The sequence below is a fragment of the Rhea americana genome, unplaced genomic scaffold (assembly GCF_003343005.1).
Source record: "Rhea americana isolate MKP2758 unplaced genomic scaffold, rheAme1 scaffold_406, whole genome shotgun sequence".
Taxonomy (NCBI): Eukaryota; Metazoa; Chordata; class Aves; order Rheiformes; family Rheidae; genus Rhea; species Rhea americana.
In genome coordinates this window covers 297,754-320,837 of record NW_028186542.1, presented here as the reverse complement: position 1 = coordinate 320,837, position 23,084 = coordinate 297,754, and the positions used below count along the sequence as shown (strand labels likewise).

Genomic DNA, 23,084 nt, shown 5'->3' with positions numbered 1-23,084 from the left:
TGCTCTGGGCCGAGGCAGGGAGCCGACTCTTTAAGAGAGGTAACGTCTGGCCCGTGACCCCCAACCCCAAAATGCCTCGGTCTCTCTTCGAGCCCGACCCCAGACCCGCAGGCTGGCCATGGCCCTCACTGACCCACTGCAAGTGCCCAGGCCCCCTTTTGCCTCCTGATCCCCAGGGCGCCGAAGCCTTTTACCCCGACCCCAAAGGCCTCGGCCCCGCCGCGACCCGCCGCGCCGCCGCCGCGCGCCGCTACCTGCCCCGCGCCCCCAGCGCGCCGCCGCCGCCCTCCGCCTCGCCCGCGCCCGCCCGTTGCCCGGCAACGCCCGCACCGCCGCCGGCCCGCTCGCCCGCCGCCATGGTAGGAGGAGTCCGGGCCGGGGCAGGGCGTGGGCTCCGGGCGGCCCGCGGGGGGTGGCAGCAGCGGGGCGCCGCTGCCGGCTGGGGCGGCCGTGGGGCAGGCGACTCGCGGCGCTCCGCCTTCCTCAGCGGCCCTGGGTCTCCCCTCATGGGAGGAACTGGAGGTCGCGGCGAGGCTGGGCCCTGGGGACCGTTTCCCGGCTGTGTCCCGCGCCGCAGGAGCAAGGCTGCCCTGCTCCGGGCGTCACCCCGGCCGGGGGAGATGCGTGCTCATGCCTGTCGCCCCGCGCGCCTGTGACTCCCAGCCCGTCTGGGTGCGGGCTGCCTCTCTTGGAGGCTGCCTGGTTTTCTCTGTGTAAGGGARAGAGCAAGCCCAAGGCTGAGGGTCGTGCAGAGGGGCTCCTCGCAAGCTCAGCGCTTTTCGCCTTGCTCCCGCCAACGCATACCTGTGGTCCATTTTGGGCCAGCTCTGCAGGTTGCATGAGTTGGCTCACAAAAAACGGAAGAAAAGTATAGCAGCYCGGCAAGTGGAGCGTTTCCTGCTGTTTTAGTGCGTTAAATCAGCCCAACRTGCAATTGGGCGGCGGAGAAAATGCGAAGGCCGCAGCCCGGCAAGAGCTGTGTCTGGGAGCAGGCGCAAGGGATGAGAGAGGCTGTGAGACCTCCGGCCCTTTCCGCAGCCGCGGGCCGTTAGCTTGACTCCAGTCCCCGTGAAGATGCAGCTGGAGATGTAGGCTTGCCTTGAGCATTTCTGGAACGGCTTTCCTGTGAGCAGTGGGACTGGTGAGCAGTTYAGGCAACATGCGGGCCGTGGGCGCCTTTAAAAGCAGAGGGCGAAAGAAGCAGCACTTGGCATGGGCTGTGCTTTTTCTCCTAATCATCGCCTTTGGTTCTCCTGTTTCTGCCCACCCCTTGCTTTTTCACTGAAGAGAGTAAAACGGTATAAAGCCTCAGAGTTCCAGGGCTGCTTCCTTTCCCTGCCCCCCTCAAACGTGGAGATGAGCCTYGGAAGTGCTAAGCTTCGAGTATCTTGTCGTTACCGTGAAATTACTTTTCATCTTTCTTGCTGAAACAACTTTTTTTTCTTGTTATGTGTTCAGATATTTGATCTGTGGATGAAATTACCAGGCAACATCAGTGATGAGAATACCTTTGAAAAAATCAAGGCTAGGAAAACTTTAAGGGCACTGTAATAGTAGTTCTTCATCCTTGTCAGGGGTGACCATAAGCAGTACCTTCTCCATGACGGTTTGGATTATGAGCTCTCAAGAAGCTACAAAGTTGAGTTTCTACATTCATTAAGATTTATTTTTCCCATTCTTTCCTGCATTTCCTTTGTACTCCCTTCTCTGTAGTTACTTGTATGTGAGAGGGTCTAAATACATTGAAACATCGTGTATCATCTTCCATCCGTTTTTTCTGTTATAAGGATTATGTTCTCTAATGCAACATCCGCCTTCCTGAGTTTTGAGGTTGGCATTTGTGGCTAAGACAGGCAATCCTTTTTGTTTTCAGACATGATTTGGCTTTTCAGTCTGTTTTAATAGGTCACAGGCTAACACGCATCTCAGTTGGATATATTACATAAAATTGTTTGGCCACAGGCCTCAACTATGTGTTCTTGTCCTGCTTGAGGTTAATTTTGTATCTGCTTAGCTGACAGCCGCATGTGTGTTTTCCAAGCATCCTTTCACCATGGACAATTTTTTTCTTCCCTGTTTTGTCAAGATTGTGACCTACATTTTAATAAATATCTGCATCTCAAAATAGTAATAAAATATTTTAACAGAATGACGTGACAGCAAGCTACTCAGAATTGTGTGGGATGTTATATGGCATTTATTTATATTTTATTTTCGTATGTTTTCTTATTGTCTGGTCGTAACAAAATCACTGAAGCTAACTAGATTGCGATTATGTCAAACCCTTACACAAGTTATAACAATCAAGCCTTTTATTCTTCAATTATAGAAACTTTCTACATGAAATACAGTCCATTTTATTTGAGTATTTAAAGAACCTGTTCTTCATATTTTACTTAACTGTTCTCTAGTAACAAACTCAGAATCATCTAATACATTATTTACAAATTTTAACTATAGGTATATATTAGGCAAACAATGTTTATAGTTATTTGCTGACTTTTTATGACCCATGTCTGTAGACATATTTTAAATAAGGAATTTGAATGAACAAATGAATAGGAATGCGATACAATAGGTAATTTGCCCCTATTTTTCTTTGGCAAAATGGTCCAAAAGGTATGGTATGTATGCTACCATAGAATAGAAAAGAAATTACAAAACTGAATGGATTTTTAAAATAAAATAGTCAATTGTTTCAGATTTTGCAGATTTGTTCTTGCCTCTTGATACAATTTTCTTTTTCCATTTGAAGGAACCAGGGAACATTAGTGAAACTGCAGAAGAAGAGTCAATTAATTTTAATGTTGGTGGCTGGCATTTCTCAATTCCCAAAAGTAAAGTTGCTCAGTTTCCTGAGTCTCTGCTGTGGAAAGAAGCCTCTGTACAAGATCAGTCTGAAAATCTGAGATTATTTGTTGACCAAGATGGATTTACATTTAGACACCTTCATTATTACCTACAGACTTCAAAATTATCTTTTTCCAACTGTGCTGAATTGAATTTATTGTATGAGCAAGCATTAATTTTGCAGCTGACACCTTTATTACAGGTAAAATGTGATATTCTATATGATTTTTCTGTAGACTTTGTTCACTCCTAGATAATACTGGTTATAGAAGGATGTCAAGGAATTTGTGCATATAACCTTATCAATACGTGGAATAGGTGTCTAGGCAGTTCATTTCCACATTCAACTCATCTGTAACAATTGGTGAGTACAGAAAATGTTCCAAATTTGATTTTTGACCTGTCAGAGGTCATTCAACAGTCATTGCTTGCATTTACTAAATTTGAACCAAGCAGAGGCTTTTATCTGCCAACAGTTACGCTCATTAACTTTATGGCGATTATACTGATTAGTCTTCTGAATATGAGCCTGCTAATCCAAAAAAGCTGTGATAACCCTTTCTGTTGTTGCTTGAGAGGGTTTAGTCTGGCTGAAAAAGATTGGCCCAAGTGGGACATCACTGAATTCACTGTCCTGTCAAGTGGGAAACTGCAGTTCCTTCTCTCCTATTTTGTGATACCATAAACAGAATTACTAAATGGATGTCTTTAAGAACTACTTAATTTACTATTTGACTGTAAGCATGTTGTAGTGTAATTACAGAACAAGGTAGAGTTCATATTTCCTGGATGGATAAAATGTGTTTTTCCATATATGTCTGTAATTCTTCTAGGCTTAATCTAAATTCTGTTTCTTGATGTGTTTCTAATACTTTTTGTGGAATTGTTTCAACAATGCTGTAATGCTTCATATTTTTAGCCAAAATGTTAGTGTGGATATTTTTTTTAGAACTAGGTTTAAAGAAGTAACATTTCCAAATAAATTGGAAAGGGAGAGTAAGAACAACATAAACTCAGTAGTCTATTGTATTAACAGTGTGTGATCACATATTGTGAGACTGTTGTGATATGGTGAGGAACACATTTCATAGAACTTAAATTCTCGCATTTTCTGGCTTTTAAATATTTGTCAGTGCAACCTTATCAATTGATGAACGTATCTTGCACATGTATTTTAGAAGATATAATCATGACTCTAAAGCTACTGTGTAGATAATACCCTGCAATAGTATACAACCATTTGTCCAGAAATTAAAACAATCTGTTTATCATTTGGTAAAGGATTAGCAAATGTAGACTATTAAGTTTTGTTATCATTGAGCCAAATGTCTGTTCCCCTTTCTAATTATTGAGTACGTACTGCTTACTATAAAGATGTTATTAAAAAGAGCCCAACAGCTGTCTCAGGTTTTGTGTTAGGTTCTTGGCTATTTCTATTGTTTTATGCTTTTAAGCATGTCATCAGTATAGTGAATTCAAGAGCTAGAATACAAAGAAGTGTTATTAAATCTCAAGTGATGCAAAAATATTTGGCATTTTTTGGAATATATGAATGGCTCTAATTATGTTACACATTCCTGTAAATATTCATGGCAAATTAATTCTAGATACCTTTAAGTGCATAAAAATTAGAAATCTAATATAACTCAAACACCTTAACTATTTTAGTAACTACAGGAAAGGGGAAGGGGCCTCTGGAGAGCAATTAACTCCATCAAAAATCATAAGTGAGTAAACACAGATTAGGTGAAATAGGGCTTCTGTGTCTGTTCTTGAAGCAAGATCATTTTGAGTTTGGATCTGTTAATATCTGTAAAAGCTATTGCAAAGTGCTCTGAGGTCTATTAAGAAGTGTGGTGTTGTCTCTGTATACAATATTACAAGGCATTTTTTTATAGATGTCAAGTGCTGCCTGCCTGGATTAGACTTTTTCCTGTGGCTGCTTTTAATTTTTGGATTAATTATTTGAATTGAAGTAGTTAATTGAAAAAATTATATATCTTAACAGACTTTAGATAATTTGAATGAAGGGAAACATAACTTACGTGTCCGGCACGCAGATATACCAATAGCTGAAAGAGCATCTCTGAATTACTGGAGAACACAAAAATGTATCAGCAAGCCATCAGAGATTCCTCTTAAAAGTCCAGCATTCACAGGTAAATGTCCCATCCTCCTTTCTTAGGGTATAACTAGTCCATTGAATATGTGTTTCATTAGGTACCTTTGGTGTGTAACCTATATTGATTGGTGCTCACTTGCATTCAGACCAGTTGAGAATTTTTGGTTATTGCAAAATCAGAAGGATTTTAATATATTGCTTTATTTTTGGACATGGTTTCCAGGTGTCTACTTGTTCATTTGCATGAGGTTAGTGCTTAGTGATAAGACTTCATCTTTTGGGGAATGTTAAATGTTGCAAAGGATTAATGCAGGCTTTTCTGTGCTAGATTCAGCTCTCCAAAGTATATCTTTGAATTTCATTTTTCTTTGTTTACATACTGATTTTTCACTAATTTCCTTCCCCGAGGATTACAAGAAAGAGCTCCCCTTGGGCTAATGGATACACCATTACTTGATACAGAAGAGGAAGTGAATTACTGTTTTTTGCCACTAGATTTGGTAGAAAAATATCCTGTACTAATTAATGATGACAATTTGCTGTGGCTTCTTGAGAATGCAGCTCTGATTGAGTGTGACTGCAGTGAATTCCGCTTCATAGGTAAACTGTAGTATTTTTTTTTTTTTTTTGAAAAGCACTTGCCAAAATGGAAGCAAATGTTTTTAATGTTTTTAAATATTTTAAGCTTTAATGTTTTTAGCTGATTTTACTGTGATATGTCCAAATCATTTTTAGTATTAAACTATTTCTGTATAGCTTTCATAACACATTTTTAGGATCAGAATCCTTTTTTCTGTTTTGGTTTTGCCATCTGCCAGTTTTATTGTCTTGTTAATCAAGAAACCAAGTGGCCTCCAAAATTCATGTCACAATACCTAAATTTAAGTACCTGGTCGCAACAGAGTGATTCAAAGTGAGGAAGTTAGGTGCCTAGTCTCCTATTTCAGCAGTAAAAGTAAGATGCCTCTAAAATGATGAACCCCCAAAATTTGGATGGTGCATAAGAAGATTCCTAGAGATAATCAAGAGGTTTACTTTCTGCCAAGACACAGTATGGAGTCCTGTCTAGTCCTGACACAGAGGCATCTACTTAAGCAAATTTGCTGCTTTTAAAGTGGCAGTAAATTTCTGCATACAGACTGAGTGGTAAGCTGGGTTGAATTCTTTTAACATTACCTGTTTTTAAAACCTGGGAGAATGCCTGAATAATCAGACTACAATATAATTTGGTGGTAGATGCCTTACATATCTTTTGTTTAAGCTGGACCATTGTTCACTGTAATGTAAGAAAGAGTGACAAGGACATCTCACCATGTAACTTAGTGGGTAGAGCACTCTCCTGGAGCAGTGAGGGCACTGGCTCTACTTATTTGTGTTTTGTTAATCCAGTGGTTTTCTGAACTAAAATACCTGAATGGTTCAGACATCAAGGACCAGAAATGCTATTGACAATGGATAATTAAGGTGGACAAAACACAATAACTCTAAATTTCTACTTTATCTTAATTCTTCAGTAGTGAAAAAAAAAGTTTAATTCATGAAATGTTCTTCCAGCTTCAAAAAAGATAAATAATTTTCAAAAATATATCAGATTCCCATAGCTCCTCCATCAATGCATAATTTCATCCTATGTGGACTCAGTTAAGATGAGATAGCTGTGAAATTGCTATAATGTTGCCCCACTAGTCTTATTGATAAACTCTGGTGTTAGCATATGAGAAATCACATATTTAAATGCACATTGGGGTGGCATTGTGCCTAGGGAGAAGAAACAGCCAAACAAACAGGAAACTTGTATGGATTTCTTGGAATTCTGTAACAAGCAAAGCTTAAGCTAATTCATATATGCTTTGGTAAGCCTTATCTTCTACCATTTATGGTCTTATTAAAACTGGCCTTTGAAAGCTTCTAGTATAAACTGTTTTCAGGATTTCATCTTCAAAGATAAAGTAACTCCTGGTTTATATTTATTATCTGTTACATACGCTAGTGAATAGTAATGCTGAAGGAAATCCTAAGAACCCATTTCTGCTGTATTTGTATGCTGGTGAGATGACATCAACACACACTGTATTTGTTTTTTTTTTTTAAGTTAATTTTCTTCGCTCAGAGGAGATTTTGTTGCCTGATGATTTCTCCAACATAGATGTTTTGGAGGAAGAAGTTGTAATTTTGGGAATTCCTAAGCTTACAAATGCTGTGAAAATCTATAGAGGTAATATAATGAACATAACTGTATATTTTATTCCTATTATGGATTAGTTTTAACGTTATCTTGTGAAACTGAATGTTTGAATCAGAAAAGTTATTAATACAGTCAATGCTTTGAGCTAAATAGTCTTACCAACTAATTTCCATATACCTGGAAATAGTGGAAAGTATCACAATAATGATTATTAATCTTTGTCAAGATTCTGTATATCTGTGCGTTCCATTTTTGTCCAGGCAACTGCTCTGTGTTGTCTTCTAAGTGTGAAGGGTCTGCAGAGGGCTCAGAAAGCAAACCGCAGGTGGCAGAGGTACCAGTGAGAGCCCCACTATACGTCATGGCGCTTGGTGTTCTGGTCAAATATCCAGATTCAGCACTGGGACAGCTCTACGTCGGAAGTAATTTAGACAGAAACAAGCTGTACATCTCTGGGAATGGGGTCCTCTTTCAGCATGTTAAGTACGGTTTTCCATGACATAATTTACATACAGTTCATGAGACCGAATTTGATTTCTTGTTTCTTTTTTGAGGAATTCTCTTTTTAGCCAGCTCAATCTTCAAATATAATCTTTTAAAAGTGTTGGACTCTTCAGTTGGCTGCCTAATGCAGGCATCTGTTTTATGTGTTTTATTCAATACACTTGTTATAAATCAGTTATGGACTAGTTGGTGTTACCAAATTTAACTTTGATATGTGTTTTTATATATAATTATTAACCCTCATCTAGATTACGAAACTGAAATGGTATAAAATACATGATGACTTTAACTACACTTGACTAAATGCCAAAGAATTTAGACTTCTAAATACTAGTTTTCAGCTTAGTCCTTATTTTTAGCATTAGTGCTCAGAGTTACCACCATACGAGCCTACCAGTTTAATAAAATTCCTTATCTTTTAAGAGAATGGCTCCTTAAGGAATCGTTAAAACTATTTCCTGAAACAAGTGGAAATGTAGACAAGGTCAGACATCTTTGCAGTGACAGAGAATATCTCTTGATTTTCCAAGCAGCAGATATAAAGATACTATTTTTAAAAAGGGTGTAAATACAAAAACGTAGTATATGAATCACAGAAGTAGCTTGTTAATAAGAACTTGTATTTACTGACATCTATTCATTAAAATTAAACAGTGAAAACTATAAAAAATAATAAAAAGTTTATTGATCTCTGTTTTTTGGATAGGAACTGGTTGGGAACTTCCCGACTCCCACTTACTGAAAATATGTCTGAAATCCAAGAACTCTGTGCTTATTTGGACAAAAGGGACATCACATATCAGCCAATGAAAGATGCTTTAAAATGCTTTCTTAAACAACAAGTGCCAGCAGAGAGCAGAGATTATAGTAAGTTAATTCAGAATAGAATGAGTAAATTTGACTGAATTAAAATAAATAATAAAAATAATCAATTATTCTCAATGTTGAGTTTTTAAAATAGTTTTTAAATAAACTTTTTGGAGGGATATATATTTTGATTTTCCTAAAACAATGTCACAGGAATTATTAACTGTAAATAGTAATATGAACTACACTATTAATGGTTTCAGCAAAAACATTCCATGTCTTTGTTTCTACACAAAGGTAAGATATAATATGAACCCAGACTAAGATATATCCAAAGCTTTTGTATTGTGTCTATTCTTTGTGCATAAGAACTCTGAGGCTGGCATCTGCCTGGTGTACTTAGGTACACCTACTTTAGGTGACATAAAGATGCCAGCTCAGCATACCAGACATGACTATGCTAATGCACATAACCGTCTTGCTATTATTATTTTTAAATGAATTGAGGAAAGGTGCTTTGGCTGCAGCACAGATGGACTGAGTTGTCCACAGTTATTCTGACTGTCCTTTTTCTTGCACCTACATACGAGCAAAAGATGAAAGTTCCAGTTCTATGTGCACAGAGTCCTCTATTATTTTACTATTTCAAATAATTTCTGTTATTTACAATATTTTGATGTAAACCCCAGCATCTTATTAACTCTATATCTACCACAAAATTATTACTACTTAGAATTGTTTTAGCTGTGACCTTTCCTTTCTTACTCCAGTTCTAGATGCAGACTGGACGGCAGAAGTATCAGTTTGCTCATTGCATCAGATTGTGAAAGTTTATGTAGGAAGTAACTGGTATGAAACTTACTTACAGACTTTATTGAAGGTAAATTAATTATCTTTGAAYTACCTTAATATGAACCTTCTTAAGACAGGAGCTTGAATTGTATAGATTAGAATCTATATTTCTAATGATAAGAATACTTTTGACCTGAAAGCTTAGGTTGATGAGAGCTTCATATATATGCTGGGAGTTACATGAGGTGAAATATGTTCAAGTACCTGAGAGAAATAAAGCTTGGACTWTGCAGACAAATATCCTTCTGGGCTAATAAGATAAGTAGTTTGACTGCAATATAAGTAGACGTGATGGAACCTGTTTAATTCTTTTATTGAGGAAGCAAAATTTCTATTTGGATAATAGATTTCTTTCCTCCTGAATCTAATATTGAAATATAGAAGAACAAATACAAAAATAGCTGAGTCTTAACTATGTGCCTAAACTTAGGTATGAGCTTAAAGTCCACTGAATTTAAGCTTAATAAGTTAAAGAAAAACCTGTACTAAAGTACTTTGAATTAGCATGGAATTAAGAACATACTGAAAATTAAATACAAACACTTGAGATACTTTGCTGAATTCATACGTGAGCTCATTTAAATATCACCATTGACAATATCGTGTTGCATGAAGGCATAAGTCTGAGTTCATAGTTACATACTTTTAATTATCAATCTGCAGGAAGTATCCCTACAAACTGTACATTAGGAGGATAGGCATAAGTTTGCTGAAAATGTAGTACCTCCACAGATCTCATCCCAACCTATCTGTGAGCACAAGAAGAGAAGAAATGATAACGAGGCCTATGTGTCTCTTCTTGAAATACAGTTGTAAGACTCATGGAGTATGTCTGTGTGTGGTCACATAGCTGCCCACTTCAATCTCAGACCTTAAGAGATTTTATATACTTTGTATAAATGTTCACTCCCATACTCTCTTAAGAGTGAACCATCTATTTCTCTCTGAAACAAAACACAGATCTGGCTTTGGGGAGTGTTTCTTCCAGGAATCTCTCTCAAGTTTTATGGATAAGACTCTATGAAGTTTGGTAGTATTTGTCCTCCTCCTCCTCCTGTTTTGTACATTCAGTTACCCCATTGTATCTTCATGCCACGTCCCAAGATATATAACGCATACTCYGTATCATTCTGTAAAAAGGCTACTTTGAATAGCTGTCCATCCCTCCTGTTATTTTAGACATTCTGTCATTTTGTGTGTGCTTGTTTTTCAGTTTAATTGTGTCTAGGACCATCACTTTAAACCAGATCCAAGTACCCTGTGATGTGGACACAGCCAATTTGCTCCAACAGGAGCTGGAGCTGAGCAGTCTCTGCACCACTTAGATTGTGAGCCATAGATTACTTTCTAAGGTAGATGGATTTAGCAGGAAAAATATAGCCTCAGAGTGCATAAATGAAACTCTGTAACAGGTTTCAGGTGCAGATGATATTATTCTTGGACTGCTTCTAGYCAGGGAAAATCCCAACTACATTTTGCATGTTAGCATGAAGTAAAGGSCATGCTTGAAGATGGCCACTTTTTACCCAGCCTAATAGCTTGCCTGTTGTACCAGTGATGTCCTGTCACCACTGTCAAGCAGAGAAAACAGCACAGATTCTCTACTAGAAGAGCCCTTCTGTGATTTGCCATAAAAGCACTTGCAATTTTCAGGCAGCTAGAGTTTAGTCTATGTGCACTTTTTAAAGGGCACTGTGAGCACTACCTGCTGCTTCTAAGGAGCAACACAGGCTTCATTTTGTTCATACAACTTATCAGCTCCAATGCAATATGGATGCGGCTTGTGATTTAGGAGCTGAGAATTTCTGCACAGCCTAAGGCAGCCTAGTGAACAAMCTAGTTCATTACAGATGCTAACTCCAGAAGTCTTGTAAGAGGTGATTTTTTTTTATCTTTTCAAATTTTTGCACTGAGAATTCATGAAGCTACAAATAGCTAAGCACAAGAAAGTAATTTATACACAGCAGGATTAATATGCTTAATCTAGAACAGATTTTTCRTATTTTTTTATAATAAAAAAGTGGCCCCTGTGGATAAGACAATTAATTCACTCATCTAAAATTACTCTTCTACATTTGATGTTACACAGGTTGAAGATTTGCTTTCATATGAGAAGAAGAAGAGGCTTCCTATTCTTGGAAAATGTTCTCTGTAGAGTCTTAATATATTTTTATTTCTGTAGTACCCTGAGCTGCTGTCAAATGACAAGAAAGTCTATTGGATCACATATGGTCAAAGTCTTCTAATCCATGGAGATGGACAAATGTTTCGGCATGTTCTCAACTTTCTAAGACTTGGCAAATTATTTTTGCCATCTGAATTTAAGTAAGCAGAGTGAATTCATGTGTTTCTTTTATATTAGATGATTGTAGGAAAAAAGTATGGGGTTTTGTTTCTGATTTACATAGAAATATCCTCCAAAAGTATTAAAAGAAGAATTTTCTTTCAGTCCTGAATTAAACCATACTATCTAAGCTTGATTTGGGGGGATTTAGGGCTAGATTATTGTGAGATATTGTATGCCTTTATTTTAATGATCGATGATATACTGGACACTTGTACTACAGAGCAWTGTATGTCACAGACAGGGGCACTGTGTGCACACATTTAACGAAAAGAATTCRAAAGTTGAGGGTGACTCAACTGAAAATATTTTTATTGCTGAGATAATTGCACCCCTCTTCTGATTTTTATCTTTTCTGTGGCAGGGACAGCTAAGTCTGGTTTYGTCCAGCTGAAAAATACTCTGCCCCCCCCTACTGGTATCTCTGTACTAATGCTGAAAAATGTATCTTCCAAAACTGCRGTGGTAAAGGAATGAAGCAACACAGGGCTCCTAAAGAACAGAGAGAACTTTACATCTGTAGGCATTTTGATCTCTTAGGCCTGTAAACTTATATGATTTAAAACCACAGTCTTCTAAGCATGTTCCTACAATGTGTTTCAATTGCCTCTCTTTAATGTGCCTGAGATTGCCCAGAACAGACTCTTTGGTGCTATGTGTTCTTGTAGCAGTTTCACTGGGACTGACACTTACCTGCCAATACCCATGTTACAGTTGGAAGTAAATTTGCTTTACATTCAASAGTTAAGGTCTGCCTGGCATCAGAAGATCTTTTGGTCTTTCAGTCCTTGAATTCCTTGCTTGTATTGATTCTAGTACGCAGAATGTCTTCAGCACACTTCKCAGCCTTTTAGCTCACCTGCTGATATGGTGATTTTTAGCACATTTAGCTCTTTACATGAGGAATATGTATTTTCATTCTTTTTCCAAAAGTCAATAGAAAAGTTTGACCAGTGGTTTCTGAGATATTTCATACATTAACCACTGGTTGTTCTCACTTCTGTCATCAAAGACATACGAAGCCAGATAARCCAGATACTAAAATTATATCTATACAAGCAAATTAAACAAGTTTAGGAATGTTTCTGGTCACCAATGCCTGTTGTTATAGAAGAGCCTGCATTTCTGCTAATTAGTTGCCTTAACCTCCCGGAGGTGATGGCTGCATTCCTCCTATTCACTGCAAACAGTCCCAAGCACATCTGAATTGCCAAAACATGCCTGGGAGTTAGAGAGAATGTGAATTGGATGGGACCAGGTACAGTGGCAGCAGCTTACTAGCAGAGATAATGATGTTTCAGGGCTAAGAATATCCTAGGAATTTACTARACTTTACTAGTACAGTTACAGCCCATTGTACCCGTGCACCTTTTCGGGGGCCTCCCTGTGGAGAATGCCATGATGAATTTTCCACCCAAGAAAACTGTCATCAGTATCACAAAGCAAAGACAGGGCTTCTGCTTCTGCTATCAATACCAATGGTTAATTACAGAAAAAGGAAGGGGGGGGGACAGCAAGTTTGACTTAACTAGCAGAGATGCAATAGCTCGAAAAAGTATCAAAGATAGAAAATTTCACAAACAWTCAGAGAGGTGCCAGTGAACACTTTCACTTTAGGAGCTCATCTATTTTGATCGTAGTTTTTCAGAAGTGTTCCATAATTTGTGATTCCTGACATAAGATTCTGACTCCATGAAAATCAATGGCAAGATTTATATCGTTTTTTTTTTTTTTGCTCATTATTTGAGTGTGAAACAGGAATAAAATTGCATTGGGTTCTTTTTAATGATAGACTGTTTCTCCATATGTGGAAAGAAAAATCACTTATGTGAATATGGCTTTTAAGTAGTGATTGTATAAGCTTCCAAAATTAGCATGTATTTGGAAAATATAATCTGAGAAGGTTGATTTGAATAATTTTACAGTTAAGTTTGTTTACAACTTACAGAGAATGGCCTCTATTTTGTCAAGAAGCAGAGGAGTACCAGATCCCTTCTCTTTTAGAGGCACTTTATCATTGTGATGCATACAGGTAGCGAAAAAATGTCTTTTTTCTTTTCCATAGTATAATGTCCTTTCACTTGACCTAGCAGTATTTGTTCTTCSTTGAAAGGAGCACAATTTTCTGTTTTCCTTCTGAAATATGGCCACTAGAGTATGATCAATTCCTGTAYCTTTCAGGCAACATCTTTTCCCCAAGAGCTATTTGGATGAAGGAACAACAGAGTAGTCYTCAGGCAGTCCTCCAATAACCAAGGAGATAGGCAACTGAGATATTCCTTTAGTGATAAAGTCCAGATATTGAAAATTGTAAGATGCACTGGGAACAATTGTACAGAGAYGTCAGACTGAATGGAGATGGTCTGATTTATTAGCTTTGGCTCAGCCCTAACTTTGCCAAACTCYGTCTTGCTTCAGCAGACCTATTGGAGGGTTTTCTCACACTGTGGAGTGTAGAACAGCATAGCTTAGATGAAGTATCACACAGAGTGATTCAGCCCAGCTGGTATATGATTCTAGACAAATTCATGTTGAAAATAAGGTGTAACTTTTTCCAAGTTAATCCATCATGAGACATTTTTACAAAGACTGATGTCTCCGTTGCTGACAATTTTAAAAATAAGATTGGATGTTTTTTTTTAAAGATGTTTTATTATTTCAACAGGAGTTACTGTACTGGAAATCAGACCTCATAATCRCAGTGGACTTCCCTGGCCTTTTAAAATCTGTGACTCAGCAAACTCATTTCCTATTATTTTCTTCTCCACTGTGCTCTTTAGAGGGCCAGGCAAAATGCTGAAATGTAGKCCTTCTGGAATGCCCACAAAACTGAGGTATTCCAACCTCAGAATTTTAGAAAATGACATTGGCATGGCTGTTTTTACACAAAAAAAGCTTTCTGAAAATTAGTGAATTCTTATGGATTCTTACTTTGGCTACTCACAGGTCATTTAAGCATTTTAACATCCAAATATATTCATTAAAATACTTGCAAAAGATGGTGAGTCAGTACAGCAGTTCCTGACGTACATGTACCATGGACTGTTTATGTCGGGATTTCAAACTTTGTTTTATTGCTACCAGCAGTATTAGACACTAATGGTAGCAGCCATTATCTCACCAGCTGTAACAGCAGTTCCAGGAATTCACGCTAGGTGTCTATGTGGAAGAAGGCGTAACTGGTCTTCCCGCAACCCCTCATCCCAGATTAGGACTCTATCCCTATATTCCTTTACCTGTAGAGCAAGAGGCACATGTTAATTGAACTCTGAAGTGTCCTACATGTGAATGGGTTTGTTAAAGTCCATAGGATGTTTTAGCAAAGAGAGACTAGTGCTACTCTAAAATAGACTCTTCCATTGCTGTTTGATTCATCAGGAAAGGTAGCTACAATTCTGTCATTTATATCAAAAACCTCTGGCAAATTAAAACAATTATGGACTATTGCCTAGTGTCCATCACCARATGGACATCACTCAGCTCAGTAGACAATCTTATCAAATCCATGTCTACAGGCAAGTCACCAGGAGTCTACTGTATTCTTTGAGAGTTGATTCACCTTCTCAGAAAAAAATGATAAGCAGGCAGTCACTGCCGGGGCTGTGCTTCTTAAGSTGGGAAGTGTGCAGTCCTCCTTCAAAATTGTGGCATCCATCTCCTTAAAATCCATGTCTGATACCATGAATRTAGATGATTGATCTGAATCTGAATAGCTCTCTCCCGTAAGTGTCCAGAACTTTTTCTTAAAAAAAAAGGGGAGGGGGGGAAGAAAAGCAGCTCTCAGGATTGGGTTGATTAGTAAGGTTTAAATAAATCTGTTGGCCAAGGTTTTATGGATGCTGGAGCATCTTGGAGACAAGAAACAATTTTTTTCTCCTGTGTRTTTCAAGCATCACACAGAGAAATTCTTAGTGCAGGTGGGCAATGACAACTGCTGATGTTCTGCTGYCCTCATGTTATGCATTAGTGATAGTTCTGAACTCCTTTCATTCYCCAGTAGTTCAAAACTAATTCATAATAAAAATGAATAGGATGTACACAAATCCGCTGGTGAGTAGAAATCCTAGAACCTCCTCTGTACAGGCTTACTGGGTGGTGCCCCTGGAAGAAGGTCTAAAGCATTTGTAAATATTCATTTTCTAGATTATGGATCAAAAAACATGAATTTCACAATGAAGCTTCTTTTCCATGCAGAGGATTAAGTATTGTGACTTGGAATAAGGAGCATCAGTTCAGCAGAGACTCAGAAGAAGTAAGATTTGGTTTTCAGAATATGTTGCCACAAAGTTCTTTTAAAAGCGTTTTGGTCTAGAAATGTGCCAAATTTAAATTTGTTAATTTTCAAAAGTTCAAATAAGTTTTAAAATTTCAAAATCAGCTACAAAAATGAGCACTGGAAATGTCTCCTGATTAAAAAAGAAAAAAAAAATCTTCATTTTAAAAAGACCATCTTTGAGCATCAAGTGAGAATGGGGACCAGCAGTAGACATACTGTTTAAATATTGTAAAGCTCCTTCCAAAATGAGGTATCTTTTAGGCAGTTTAGGTGGAGATCCACCAAACTTGCTGCTTCTTCAGCAATAACGTAAAACTTCCTCAGTAGATTTCAAGGAAGAGTTTTTGAGCAGTGTCCTGTGTGCTAGGTTTTTATGTATGCCTTTACTGAATGGATGTATGCTGCAAAATCATAAACAGTCCAAAGCCTAAGCACTAGGTCCTCTGGTCTTAGGTTAGCTTAGTCTAAGCACCAGAAGGCTACTGTCTTTTAAATTCCCCTTTTGGTCTTGTGATTTGCAGTCACGGTTACTTAGTGAGTCCTTCTCACCAAGGGTAGGAAATATTTTCCTGCAGATGTCAGTGTGACTTAGGAATTGGAGCACTTTCCKAGGAACAGGAAATATGGGGTCTGACTCAGCTGGCTAAAGAAGGCCTAGAAGSGAGATCTCCTGCTTGCTTCTGAAGTGCTTTAAGATAGTAGAGTTAAGCAGGAGGAGACAACTGCAGCCCTGGTGAATTAGCCGGATCTCTGACTTACCTTGGTCAGGCATGATCAGAATATACTGAATATGATATTCACTGGCAACTTATAACACAGATATCTGTGTATACACACAAGCTTAAGCAGTATGCTCAGGCAAGATAGCATCCTGCAGAAATTTCTGATCATTGATGTCAGTGTAAAGTGAAAAGTAATTCCTACTGAAGCCATTGAATTCTTTTAGTCCTCAGCTGGGCAGCAGTAGCTGAAGGTTGTTGCCTTCACCCTGTTAGCGAAAGGTGGCTTGCATGTGCTGCCTCTGTAGCACTGATGTGGCTTAATGCTGGTGTTCACTTGATAGAGTGGTTGTGCACCTTTCTTTAACTCTCCAGACAGCCGTCTTCCTTGAATATAATGTGAAGCAGTTGCTTCAGGTAACTAAAATTGCCTTAGTTATGGCAGTAGCAGAGGCTATGAGATACTAATCCTGTGTGTGTCCCTCAGCCACTTCAACTTCATTCTTCAAGTTCAGCAGAATTCAATGATCAGAAATGAAGTGATTCAGGGCAAATAACATCTATGCTGAAGTATCAGGGCAGGATYTGGAGAGGCCTAAAGGATTACACTCAACACAGAGTTAGAAAACATTTTCCAAGAGTAGGGACTGAGTTCTTAGGTGCTTGTATTAGAATGAGTAAATTCCCACAAAAAGACAAAGCTCACTCTTCTTTTGATATAAATAAAAAGTAACAGCATTTCACTGTATTTTTAGGAATATTCATATACAGCTGTGGACTTCAGTAAATGCTATATTAATACATGGAGTAAAATAAAAGATCTGAAGGGAAAGCAAGATACCAATGGGGAGAAGGCAAAGTATTCCAGAATGATTTCACGGCCTAGAGGGGCGAAGCGAAGGAGTAAACTTGGAGGATACCACAAGTCCTCAGACAGCTGGGTAAATTRCAGCTATTACAAGCATTCAGTAAGCCCTCCAAGGAAGAGAGGAATAAGAAGCGGTTTACCACAGAAATTAGAAAACAAAGACTCAGCAACCCCCATCCAGAAGTTAATTTCCCTGGTGAAGGAATGGGACATGGTAAACTCCAAGAGATGTGGTTTCCAACATGTGACTATATCTGATGGTAATATCACAGACCACGTATCTCAGAATAACACTCCTGAAAAGCACAGTGGTATGAAGGGTTCACTTGCTTCTTCTCCTGGGAAAATAAGCTATGCAATAGAAAAAAACAATAGCATTATGAAATATGAAGCTGGGGCTGAAGAAAAGCGGCTATGTTCGTACACGTTCAAACAGAATTTGTCAGTTACTCCATGTTCTGGAAAATATCAATTCAGCACTACAAAGACTACTCACACAATGGGAAAAACTGCAGAGAATAGAAACTGGGAGCAAGCAGAAGGTARGTGATTGCTCTGTGATAGTTGCTTTCAAAAATGATGGGAGCAATTAACTGAATGACTTAGGTAAGTGAGATACTTTGATCAAACTGATAAATTTTAGAGTGACAATCTCAACTTTTCTCTTGTTTTCCTACTTGTAGGAAGTTTCTCCAGTGAAGTAAGAGACAAGCACTTGCAGATGAAACTCATCCCTATAAAAAGTAGTAAGTTAGTTGTCAGCTGTTCAACAAGGGCCTGAGTATGACTWGAGGGATTTTTTTTTTTACTGCTGGTCTATGCAGGGTTGACTACTSAAAGTGTATTTGCTAGAAAGGTGGAGCAACTTTTTAACTGACTGGCATTAATACATTGTTCTTTAATTCTCTCCTTGTTACCCTACCTTCATAGCTATGTAATGAACAATAAAGCTGATGTGCTAAGTTACCCCTCTACACTTTTGAGATATTTGGATGCTCAGAAGTACAATATTGTGACCAGAAACATTGGACATGGTTAGTTTAGTAACACTTGGTAGTAGTGCAAAATACAGCATCACATTTACATTTTGTGAGCACAGTGACTAGAGACTCATGTTAACTTCAGTCCTGTCCTGAGGGTTCCCAGGATTTTTTGAATGGACTCTTGAGTTGGCTTGACTATTCAGATAGACCTTGCAAACAGACTCATTTTTAAACRTTTGTGGTAATTTACTGCTACTTTTATTAGAGTTCCTGGCACCGTACAAAGACAGTAAAAGTTCAGACACCACAGAACTGTACATCAAAACGTGAAAATTTACATGTTTTACAAGGGTTTCAGATGTAAGGGCTAGCATATCCATACTACTAGTGTAAATTGACCTGTAATTTACTGATTGAAGTCTGCTATATCCAGTGAGATCACTGAGCTATGGTCTATTTACAGAAAGCTGTAATTTAGCATAGAGGCTGAAAGATCAAACCCAGAGATTTCCACAGGCATGTGTAGGAGTTGAAAAGATTTGTCTGGTAGCCAAGATGCTAAATGCAAACTCAGGAAACCTCAGTGGAATTTCTCAGTCCAAGTCTTCTTAGATCACCCTGTGGAGGACCTGAGTTACCCTGTACCTTAGCTTAACACTTCCACAGTGGGTAACATTGCAAGTTTTAACAGAATTGTTGACAAAGCAAAATGCATTAATAATGATTGTGGATGTTTTTGTTACTATAGCAATGAAAGCTAGATTATTATTTTGCTGGATAAAACTCTTTTTTCATCCTTTGAAAAACTTCTGAATCTACTTGGGTTTGGTTAAGCAATACGTATCTTTACTCTTTTTAAATATCCCCTGTGAGAGAGGGGAGTAGAGAAGACCTGTAATGTTATATTTAAGATTCTAAATTTTTGACTTTAAGATTATAGTTTTCTATTTATTTGTACTTTGCCTTTTCTGGGAAAACATCATGACAGAATAAAGACGAAACAAGTACATTCCTTTAATGAGAAGATATAGTGGTCTTGATATAGATGTAGATGTAGCTATAGATACAGACATAAATACAGATATGTATATAGTAGTCATATATGAAGAAATGTATTAATGCCRTAACTATTGATGCAGACTTTACTGTAAAACTCAACATCTATTTATTCACAGAAACAATGGACAATGAACAAACCAACATTGTTCTGGAAGAGCACAGACATGTAGGACTGATTCTGAAAGTTGAACATCCTCCAGTTTTAGGCAGTGACGGCTTTTGTACATGTAATGAAGAGAGTGTTGTTTATAGCATTCTGCTTGATGATACTCAACTGGATAATTCATACACTCAAGTACTAGCCAAAGGTAAGGAAATACAAATAGATGTAGGATGTTGCTGCAGAGTTTTTAGTAAGAAGACCAGTGATGTCACTTAYCATGATTTATTGTCAGTTCTGACTAGCTGAATACCTACGGTTTGCAGACGCCTTCTTTGGAGCCTGATTCTTTCTGTCCTTTGTAAAGTGAGCAGAGTCTTCCCATGCCTCCTGTGCTATATATAGTGAGCCTATGTGCCTACCTTATGGCTGAAGATTTGGTTCGCAAGGTGGGAGTGTGCTTAAAGGCTGTTGYAGTTTTCAGACCCCTTTGAATATCTAGAGCCAGATTGACTAGCTTTGGTAGGCACRCATGCATTTGAATGAAATCATTGTCCTTAAATCCCAATAGAATAGAGGGAAGAAAAACTAATTAGGCATACTGTAAATGACATGGATGTTACAAAGCCTGCCGAAGTGTAGACTAAACAGACTAAATGACTAGACTAAAATATTACGACCCAAGAAATTATACTTGAKGATCTACACAAAGACAGTTACTCAGCTTTCTTCGTTCCTCCAGCTCAGCTCACATATTATCATTTGTAGGTGTTTCAGCTATTTGTGTCTGCAGTCATCACTTGGAATCATTCTCTGAAAACCATAGTCTGGGCTAGCCTCTTTTGGGAACTATTAGTGAAATGCTACCCAAATTGGACCCACAGTGTTATCTGAAAGAGGTACACAGGCTGATGATGATTTGTGTCCAYTTCTGTTTTTATATAGTCCTCATTATTAGTCCTCATTATGATGGGAGTTGACTGGAGGGCCTCCAGGACTCTGCAATTAAAACACTATGCTGCTACCTTCCCTCCCCCATCCYTTTTTTAAATTGGACCATATATGAATCTCTGGGAATTAAACTGATAATATGGCAAGATGCATACTATTTGCTGATCAGTGTCATTTTTTTTTTAATCTCACTCTTGCTTCAGGAGGTATCAACCAATGTGGTTTATATATGTATGTATGTGGGTGTGTGCATATGTGTGCAACAAACATATACATAACACACATCCATTTATATAAACATAACAAATTAAAAAGTAAACAAAATGAGGCCCAAGATAAATATTTTGAAAGCCATGTTCAATTTTTGTTCAGGCAAACCCTCAYATAGAGCTCAGATTTGAAAACTATTAAAATTCAGTTGCTTTAAAATCTTGGACAGAAAAGGCATTAAAGAAGTCAATGGCAGGATTACTGAAACCCTAGCGTGCTGAAACCATTTTTTTCCCCCTAATGCTTTTAGTTCTTTAAACTGTTTCTTGTAGATGCAGTTTTTCTAAGTTTTGCCCTCTCACATGAAGAGATATTCTATGCCAGGAAGTGCCACTGTTTCCTGACCGATGTTATCCTGACYTCAGTAAAGCAGAAGGATCCCAAAGAAATCACAGCCAAAGTCATGACTCTTGTGAATAGGCTTTGGGTAGGTACAAGTTCATAGTAATCCAGATGTGACATGTTTTCTCAGGTTCTTAAGGCCATCACTATGGTGTGGGATGAGGTGGCAGGACAGGACACAGAAACTCCCAGCGTTCAAGTGCAGTGCTCAACTTCTCAAGGCCTTGCTGCTGGTGGGAGTCAGGCACCAAGTTTGATACACAGGGAGAAGTAGGCATCTTAACAGAAGCTGTGGTTGCCATTGTGCTGAATGGAGGCATTTCCTGACACAGACAACCACTAAGGTCATAGATAGAGCATAGGGCCCCTCAGTTACGTACTGAAAGCTAGGCAATAAAATGGTGTCTAGCGCCCATCAGGAGTCTTGCTTGATATTAGGTACCAGTTCCCTTCTCCTTGAAAACCAAGGAGAGTTAAGTCYCATCAGAAGATGGCTTTGGGGAAGGGCACCTTCCTACCTAACTGCTCAGTGGTTGGAACACTTTTGTATGTTAAAAGGCCCATGTCTCTCTTGAGGGTGTGTGTGGCGATGTTTAAACTTGAATAATCAGTAGCTTGAGTGTGTGAGATAAAGCATTTCCTGTCTTACCAGTTGAAAAAGGTCCACCTGGGGTAAAACAMTACCCCCACCTACTCCTGGTTTCATTCATTTGCACTAGAAATAGATGATTCCATCTCCTCACCCCCACCCCTTTCCTGACCCAGAGGTCTTGTTTGAAGAAGCATTTCCTTTCCATGCAAAGGCCAGGCTGCTATTTGCACAGCTTCCTCTCTGCCCAGAAGCATTTTTATTTCTCCCTTGGAGAGGGGGAGAAAGGTGTAGTGAAAAGGACTTGGGACACTTTGCCCTTCTGTTTTCCTCATCTAGTGTGAGTGAGGATATGTGTGTGTGTGTGTGTGTGTGTTTCAGGGGCATTTCAGCCTTTGAGGGATGTCTGTTACTTCATAGCAAGCCTTATTTATCATGCTAATAATTAGCCCTGATCAAGAACTGGCTGGGAACTTCCCCATTCAAATGGTAATTTTACCAATACTAAGAGCATGGCTTATCGGCTGAGGCTGGGTGCTTTAGTACCTCCTTGTTGGTATGCCAAGCTTGTGTTTTGTATTTTAGACTCTGCAGATCACTCCTAAAGACTTTGTTGCAGATTTACTGAACACAGAGTATTTTAAAGGTGACAGACATGTTCACGAAGAGCTACTTAAGTGGGTGGAAGTAAGTACAATTTGCCACCAGGGCATCCCCCCCCCCTTTTCTTTCTTTCTTTCTTTCTTTTTTTTTAAAAAAAAACTTTTAAGATTTTTGCTTAAACTGGTTCACAGGTCTCAGCTTCAATTACAGAAAGAGGGAAGTGAGGGGGCAGTTTTGCAGCACAACTTGACTAATTTTACATTCTTAACAGAAGTTTAAAATTGGGCTGCTATCTTATGAGATTGTTTTCTCCACAAAAAGGGGGCAGAAGGCCTTTAGAGTTGTTAAGAACTGAAGAGCAAAGAGTCTTATTCTACTCTTTGGCATAGTCAGCTGATGATTTAGTGGTGGCCTTGGTTTTGTGCTTTTCAGTTTACCCTGCCATTTGCATGGAAGTACAGTCGTTGCATTGATTTAGTGATACAGCGAGGATTTGCTAGATCTGTATCATACTTTGCCTTGAAAATGTAAGTTTACAGAAACATTAATAAATATTTGACACAGATACTCTTTATAATGTTTTTCTTTACATCACATGAATGCGTAAAAAGCTTTCTGAAATGTGCTCAGCCTTCCTTTAACCTTGAATAGTAACTTGCA

At 38.6% G+C, this 23,084-nt stretch overlaps 1 protein-coding gene across 1 annotated transcript; it reads left to right on the top strand.

Annotated features, from left to right (window-relative positions):
* The first annotated feature begins 71 nt into the window (after positions 1-71).
* On the top strand, positions 72-22,955 carry KCTD19 (potassium channel tetramerization domain containing 19). Its single transcript, XM_085314517.1, has 17 exons — positions 72-359; positions 2,756-3,052; positions 4,859-5,009; positions 5,381-5,572; positions 7,065-7,187; positions 7,451-7,640; positions 8,368-8,528; positions 9,245-9,348; positions 11,503-11,645; positions 13,613-13,696; positions 15,808-15,916; positions 17,415-18,069; positions 18,211-18,273; positions 19,686-19,877; positions 21,163-21,317; positions 22,407-22,508; positions 22,857-22,955. Exons 1-17 carry the CDS (start codon positions 72-74, stop codon positions 22,953-22,955), a joined length of 3,108 nt encoding a protein of 1,035 aa, XP_085170643.1.
* Positions 22,956-23,084: the final 129 nt, after the last annotated feature.